The sequence below is a fragment of the Triticum dicoccoides genome, chromosome 2A, assembly GCF_002162155.2.
Source record: "Triticum dicoccoides isolate Atlit2015 ecotype Zavitan chromosome 2A, WEW_v2.0, whole genome shotgun sequence".
In the NCBI taxonomy this organism is placed as follows: Eukaryota; Viridiplantae; Streptophyta; class Magnoliopsida; order Poales; family Poaceae; genus Triticum; species Triticum dicoccoides.
Genome location: NC_041382.1, coordinates 67,263,196 through 67,271,217, shown reverse-complemented (window position 1 = coordinate 67,271,217; position 8,022 = coordinate 67,263,196). Strand labels below are relative to the sequence as shown.

At 49.0% G+C, this 8,022-nt stretch overlaps 1 protein-coding gene and 1 pseudogene across 1 annotated transcript; one reads left to right on the top strand and one right to left on the bottom strand.

Moving 5' to 3' along the window:
* Nucleotides 1-2,199: 2,199 nt before the first annotated feature.
* On the top strand, nt 2,200-3,513 carry LOC119358961 (annotated as a pseudogene).
* A 1,970-nt stretch (nt 3,514-5,483) lies between these two features.
* On the bottom strand, nt 5,484-7,358 carry LOC119353293 (peroxidase 2-like). The gene is made up of 3 exons (XM_037619895.1): nt 7,095-7,358; nt 6,787-6,963; nt 5,484-6,263 (listed from the first exon to the last, which is right to left on the bottom strand). The coding sequence occupies exons 1-3, from the start codon at nt 7,293-7,295 to the stop codon at nt 5,700-5,702; spliced, it is 942 nt and encodes a 313-aa protein (XP_037475792.1). The 5' UTR covers nt 7,296-7,358; the 3' UTR covers nt 5,484-5,699.
* Nucleotides 7,359-8,022: the final 664 nt, after the last annotated feature.

The window sequence follows — 8,022 nt, the reverse complement described above, 5'->3', positions numbered from 1 at the left end:
TCTTTCCATTCATACCATGACCAACGAAGGCGCAGAGCTCTCACAAATTTGTCAGTGTTTAGGACATACGCCAAGATCACCGTACTCACTGGGGCAGCATACAATCTTGCAGTTGACGTTGCGCTTAGCGCCGATCGTCTTGTTGAAGCCGGACCAAAGAAAAACCCGCTCAATTTTGTTCAGGTTTTGGAGCGTGTGCTCAGCAGGACGGTGAGAGGCGTGATCGAGTACACCGGTCAACTTGGGAGGAAACCACAAACTTAACAAGCAAAGTTCAACCAGTGGTAGTTACAGTTTCTGGAAATAGGAAATACACACGGTCGATGCCGCCTCAATCTTTCGGTGTCCATCTCCCCCATGCATCAAAAACTCAAATCTAACCAGCACTTGTTCGGAGGCAAGGAAGCCTAAGAAAATTCGTCCGGCCTACAGATCGGGCCTAAACATCCGTCGGTGCTGGCCTATGGCTGTGCGGCCTTAGTTCTGCCTCACCATTACCCACCGTGCATTTGAGAAGCCAGGCTCACCTCTCAGCGTCCAAGCTGAGGTATTATCTCGTGCTCACTGAAGGCGACGGGAGCGCAAGATGACTGCCCAATAGATCTAATCATTAGAGTGCTTCCAGAGAATGTCATCCTCCACGAGGTCATCAAGAGGGAAGTCATGCACATGCGTCTAAAGAGTAAAAAACTCCCAGATGTGGGCAACGGAGACGATAGTGTTTTGTTTGATCTCGAGGATCTAAGCGTTATCTTTAAGGGCTTCACTCTCATTTAAATTCTTCCTTCTCGAAGCTTCAAAGATAAGATGTGATGTCCTTTGGCTTACGGCCAAGGAGACATGGGGAGTCCTAAAATGGTGTCTTTGCGCCATTGCCCACGGTGATAGTGGTGCAAGCATATAAAAAATCTAGATCCTTCTTGGTGCACGGATTTTCAAGCCTCACACACAGCTTGTTGGGCCCTTTCCATTCATACCATGGCCAATGAAGACGCAGAGCTCTCACAAATTTGAGTGTTTAGAACGCCAAGGCCACCGTACTCACTCGGGCAGCATACAATCTCCCATTTGACATTGTGCTTAGCGCTGGTGGTCTTGTTGGAGCCAGACCAAAGAAAAGCCCGCTCAATTTTGTTGAGGTTTTAGAGCGTGCTCAGCGGGACGATGAGAGGCGTGATGGAGTACACTGCTTAGGAGGAATCGACCGACTTAGCAAGCAAAGTTCGACCAATGGTAGTTACAGTTTCTAGACCAAAAAAAAATGCACACGGCCGATGGCGCCTCAATCTTCCGGTGTCCATCTCCCCCATGCTTCAGAAACTCAAATCTAACCAGCAATTCTTCGGAGGCAAGGAAGCCTAAGAAAATTCGTCCGGCCTGTAGACCGGGCCACGTTAGGGCCGGCCTAAACATCCGTCGGTGCCGGTCTACGGCTGTGCGGCCTCAGTTCTGCCTCACCATTCCCACCGTGCGTTTGAGAAGCTAGGCTCACCTCTCAGCGTCCCAGCTGCAGAATTGTCTCGTGTTGGCGACGGGAGCGCAAGATGACTGCGCACCGGTCAAAACGAGGGTGAATCGCCTTGGAACAACGCTGACTCTACTATTCGTATGTACGTAAGGCCAAACGGTTGGCGTCCACGCACACATGGCTCCAGGCGTCCGTGAGCATGGAACTGATGAAAAAAGAGAGATCGTTCAATGTTTTGCATATATCTGCGCGATAAACTCCAAGAGAGATCGCTCAAGTTGGCCAGGTTGGTGTTGGTGGTAGCGAGTAGCGACTCAAGCTGGAAGCTGCCGCAGCCTAAGCCTTGGATGCATGCGCGACCCTTCCTTCCAAATAAGCTTGTCGATCGATGCCAATATGCCATCTACTCCCTCATTTTCGGTTTATAAGGCTCAATTCAAAAATCTCATCAACCAAGATAGACGATGAGTAGTGGAATATTTTTTATAGTTTGCAAAAGCATTCAATTAATGCTCTTGTTTTTCTTAAAAAATTGTGTTTATGAATGCATTAATTGCAATGCATGCATGCATAAAGTGAATGTTGGAAGCTCTATCCCTACTAGGAGACCGTGGGCGATCTGCATATGCAGGTGAGCTGAATCTTTGGCTATAAATATGCATGCGATGCACTACTCTCTTGCACAAGCCACCAAGTCACCACCGCTCCAGTAAGAAGTGAGAAGTGCAGGTAGCTAGTAAGCAGGCGTGGCTTTGCTCTTCAGCTCTTGTAGCTAGTTAGCTAACTATGGCCGCCTCAGCGTCCTGCATTTCTCTGGTGGTGCTCGTGGCTCTGGCCACGGCGGCGTCGGGGCAGTTGTCGCCGACGTTCTACGACACGTCGTGCCCCAGGGCTCTGGCCACCATCAAGAGCGGCGTCATGGCCGCCGTGAGCAGCGACCCTCGGATGGGCGCGTCACTGCTCCGGCTGCACTTCCACACTGCTTCGTCCAAGTAAGTTGGCCACATGCATGCATGGCCTGATAGCCGTCACGTACCCGGTTTTCTATCGGTTTTGCTTGCTGAATGCTGAACACTATGCGTATGTGATGTGCAGGGCTGCGACGCGTCTGTTCTGCTGTCTGGCATGGAACAAAACGCTATCCCGAACGCGGGGTCGCTGAGGGGCTTCGGCGTCATCGACAGCATCAAGACGCAGATCGAGGCCATCTGTAATCAGACCGTCTCTTGCGCTGACATCCTCACCGTCGCCGCCCGCGACTCCGTCGTCGCCGTAAGAATATCATCTTACGATCATGTAGATCATCGACTGGATGCTCGGCATCTTTTATCGTTAACCGTTTGTTTGCCTTTTGTTTGAATTCTTCGCGTGCAGCTCGGGGGGCCGTCATGGACAGTCCCTTTGGGGAGAAGAGATTCCATAGATGCAAACGAGGCAGAGGCAAACAGCGAACTTCCAGGCTTTAATTCTAGCCGCTCAGAGCTCGAGGCAGCATTCCTCAGGAAGGGTGGACTCAATACGGTCGACATGGTGGCCCCCTCGGGCGCGCACACCATCGGCCAGGCGCAGTGCTCGACCTTCCGGGCTCGGATCTACGGCGGTGACACCAACATCAGTGCGGCCTATGCGGCGTCGCTTAGGGCCAACTGCCCCAGACAGTGGGCTCCGGTGACGGCAGCCTGGCGAACCTGGACACGACGACCCCCAACGCGTTCGACAAAGCCTACTACACCAACCTCATGTCACAGAGGGGGCTCCTGCACTCGGACCAGGTGCTGTTCAACAACGACACCACTGACAACACTGTCCGGAACTTCGTTTCGAACCCGGCAGCGTTCAGCAGCGCCTTCACGACCGCCATGATCAAGATGGGCAACATCGCGCCGAAGACAGGGACGCAGGGCCAGATCAGGCTCAGCTGCTCCAGGGTGAACTCATAATTGACAGACGAGTTACTGTCTACTAGTCAGCACCACACGTGAATGAATAAGACCACAGAACCAGTGACCAATATGAATACCAGCTCTTTGAAAACTTGTATTTTATGTACGAGCAGCAGCAAATCATGCATGCATCTACATATATATGTAACGATCGCATTCCCACTTTGTCATGCAAAGACATGGAGAATTGCTATCGATCCTACTTATACTACTTCCTATGTCCAGGTGCATAGGGCATCTAATGATTTTCATATGAAAAGAATTATGCAAAGAAATTATCCAATTCCGATGCATGCTCTCGTGAAGGTTATCTCTGAGGTTTAGGTTTCTACTCCCTTCGTTCCAAAATATTTGTCTTTCTAGGCATTTCAAATGGACACAACATACGGATGTATGTAGACATATTTTAGAGTGTAGATTCACTCATTTTGCTTCGTATGTAGTCACTTGTTAAAATCTCTAGAAAGACAAATATTTAGAAACGAAGAGAGTAGTTGAAAACAGTCTCAGGTGAATGACGAGTTTCATACTTCTATTTGGATAGTGGGTTCAGGTATGTTTTCACCTACCGCCTCGCTCGAAAAAAAAAGGATCACCATTGAAGTTGTATCATGTCGACAGATCGTTTACCGACACGGTTCTAGGTTGACAAATTGTGATCGAGGATACATCCCTCGAAGTGGCTACGCCACACTCAACATGCAGTCGTCACCGAACACGGTCAAAACAATAACGTTGTGTGACTCTCACAAGTATACGACAACCCGTTACATCGCTGCCATATACGCCCATTGTTAAAAATGCTGACTGTGACGCTTGCTAGCATTACGGCACCTCAGAGGCATCCTGGAGCGCCTGTTATGAAAGACGACCCTACCTCATCACATCTCCTCACCCTCCTCAATGTCCTCTCTCCTGCCACTTGTAGCCTTTCCTTAGTGTCCTGTGGAGGCCAATGCACCATGAGAGGTCATGGGCAGTTATCAAAGTTGAGGGTAACATAGGCCAAAATATATGTTGGAAATATGTCGAGGCACTAAGAAAATTGTTATTATTATATTTCAATTTTCGTGATTAAATTTATACTTCTATAATATGATTGCATTAGCTCTTAAAATATTTCCATAGCCTCGGTATTAAGTCATGTGTGATTGAATGTCGTGTTCCAACAGACCCTGACGGGGAAAATGGACAGCATGACTCTGCTTGGTTGATGGGGGACAAATTATTGCAGGGCCCAAACGGCTTTCCCTGGAAACTCCATTTGCCCAGGGCATTTTCTGTTAAATCTGTACATGTATCATAGTTATTTTAAATTTCATAAAAAATATTGCAAGAAATCTTCGCAGCAACGCGCAGGGTATCATCTAGTATATCATGAATGAAGGCCCGAATTGTACAGTCTTGTTAAAATCAAGATATCCATGTGGTATGGACAAAGAGTAGTAGTCTTAACGAAAGACAACTTCGAACCGTGGATGGACAAGTTGCAGTAGATATCGCCTTTTGTGATCACAATGAATTAATTCGACACTTGCTCCTCTCTTACACACTTGAAATGCTCCTCCAGTGAGCCATCCATATTGCTTTCCATCTATCACGGCCGACATCAATAAGGAATATGTTTGGTAATTTGTTGAAAGAAATTCATCCTTGGCTCAAAGTGCACATCTGTGTTGCTGTGTGCATTTTTCTTTGGGCAATATGGAGATGTGAATGATCATGCTTTTAACTAGGCAAAAGTTTCAAAAAAATTTACAAGTCATCTTCCGAGCCACCAGTTTTTGGGTCAGTACAAGATGCTCTCTCCAGGATGTGGATGCGTGGGAGTCCATGGCTTTGGGTGCACCTGTTGGGAGATTATCGTCAGGGCTTTATTCGTCCATTTTGGATGACGATCTGGTGATAGGATAGCTGGAGATTAGGGGAACAAGTGGGCGATGTAATACTTTCTGTTTTCGTTGTTCTAGTTCGGCCCATGTATTTGAACTTTTCTCCTGCTTCGGACTTTGTTCTAAAATACTACGGGTGTTGGTCAGGGGGATTTTTCCTCCTTTCAGGGAAAAAAAGGATGAAGCAGCAATAATTCATATAGTATAGAAGTCAACAAGTAACTGACGCAAGGGAAACCTTCATGCCTTTGCACGAGGCCTTGACATACATATATGACACATCTCCTGTTTTCAGAAGCTTATGGTCCAAGAAAGGGCGCCCAAGTACATTTTGGATGTTGTATAATGGCCATTGCTAGCCTTATTAATCTCACATATATGACCATTTTTTAGCAATTAATTCACCTTTGAGCAGCTGAGCCTGACCTGCCCCTGAGAGCCAGTCAATGGGCTGAGGTTCCCCATCTTCACCATGGCTGAGGCGAAGGCGCTGCTGAACGCCGCTGGGTTGCTTGCGAAGTTGTTGACCGTGTTGTCGGTGCCGCCGCCGGTGCCGGTGAAGAGCACCTGGTCGGAGTGCAGGAGACCCTTCTGGGACTTGAGGTTGCTGTAGTAGGCGTTGTCGAAGGAGTACGGGGTTGACACGTCCAGATTGGCCAGGTTGCGGTCGCCGGAGCCGGTCGGCTGGGGGCAGTTGGCCTTGAGCGACGTCGCGAAGCCGGAGTTGATGTTGGTCTCATTGTAGAGTCTGTCCCTGAAGTTCTGGCACTGCGCCTGCCCGATGGTGTGGGCGCCCGAGAGGGCGACCATGTCGGTCAAGGTGAAGCCTTTGTCGCCGAAGGATTGGGTGAGGTTAACGAGGTCAAAGAATGGGGGAGGTAGGTCGGAGTTCGCCGCGGCTTCGTTTGCATTGGTGGAGTCCCTCCTTCCAAGAGGAACCGTCCACGAAGGCCCTCCTAACTGTACCAGAGGACAAAACAATATCCAGGGTGAGCAAATTATGTTAGAGTAATCTTGATGATTAAGTTGTGTTTAGCATGCGCTTAGTGCTAAGAGTCAAAGTCCAGTTGGAGTACTAGTGGGTTACGTACGTGGCTATTGCTATGTACTAGTCCTGCAAGTTGCCGTGAGTCAGCTCATGAGTCTGGTACGTGTAGGAGATTAGGAGTACAAATTATTGGTATTGTTTAGCGTGTCCGTGTATGCTTTTGGAGTCCAAAAGCAAGCCCGTGTAAGATAGGCTTTGTGTTGGGTCGGTTGGTTCTGCATATTTATATGCACGGCACGGCCGGTTGATTGTATCAGGTAGTGGAAAACAGAAAAAGGAATAAAAAGAAGGGGCACGACACATGCCCTTAGCTAAAGTTTTTCGTGTGCGTGTTCTTCGTCTACTTTGATGTGATCGATCCTGTGGGCAGAATTCCAACAAATTAGCCGGTCTACTTGGTGGTGATCATGACGTGACACACGTTGGAGGTCTTACGGCGACGACAGAGTCGCGGGCAGCGACGGTGAGGATGTCGGCGCAGGAGACGGTCTGCTTGCACATGGTCTCGAGCTTCGCCTTGATGCTGTCGATGACTTCGAAGCCTCGCAGCGACATCACGTTCGGGAAAGCGTTTTGTTCCATGCCAGACAGCAGAACAGACGCGTCACAACCCTGCACATGTAGTTAAGCAGCATAATCAGGAAGCATGCATGGATAACTATGGACCCTAGTGTTTAACAAACAAAACCGGAATGAAAACAGGGAGCGTGCCGACTATCAGGTTATGTATTTGAAGAGCTTACTTGGACGAAGCAGTCGTGGAAGTGCAGCCGGAGCAGCGACGCGCCCATGCGGTTCTCCTTGTTGACGGCAGCCGTCACGGCGGCCTTGATAGTGGACAGAGCGTTCGGGCACGACGTTTGGTAGAACGTCGGCGACAACTGCGCCGACGCCGCCATGGCCAGGCACAAGAGCAACACGGTTGATAGAGACGAATGGGCCATGGCTTCTTGCTAGCCAACGTCTAGTGAGAGACACTAGCTTAATTGTGATAGGAAGAGGCGCTTGTACTGGATGCAATGCAATGCCCTGCATTCCATGCAGATATATATATAGCCGCTCGCAGGCTTGGCAATTCTGGCACATGGCGATTGTAGTGGCCACACGCCCACTTCTGCCGTTGGGTTGCAAAATTTTCCTCTTTTACGGGGCCGTTATGGTGCAACTTGGTGCATGCATGGAATGATACTGCAAAGTCACAATCATCACTCATCAGAGGGATATTCGGGTGACTAAGTTCTTCTAGTATGGTAGAGTTATTTATCTAAAACCACCACACTTGGAGTTAGGATAACCACTTGGTACCACATTGAAGGCAGATCACAAAAAACCACCAAAAATGTGCCTAATGCGTAACGCGGAGCACTGATAGTCGGATAACCTCGTGAAAACAGTCAAACTGACTGGTTGGGCCCACCTGTAAGGCTGACGTGGATTGCCTATGTGGGAATTTTGCTGAGTTGGACCTAGGTCCCACCTGTTAATGACTAAAGTGTTTATTTTTTTTCACCTTTTCTTTTTTATTTCTCTCTCCTTTTCTCTGTGGGCATTTGACCGAACAGGTTGTGGGCGAGCACTGGACACGGACATCACCGGCGCCGCCACCACAGAGGACATGTGCAGCGGTAATGCCTGGCCAGCACCACTCCTGGTTGCCGCCGGCGAGCTCCT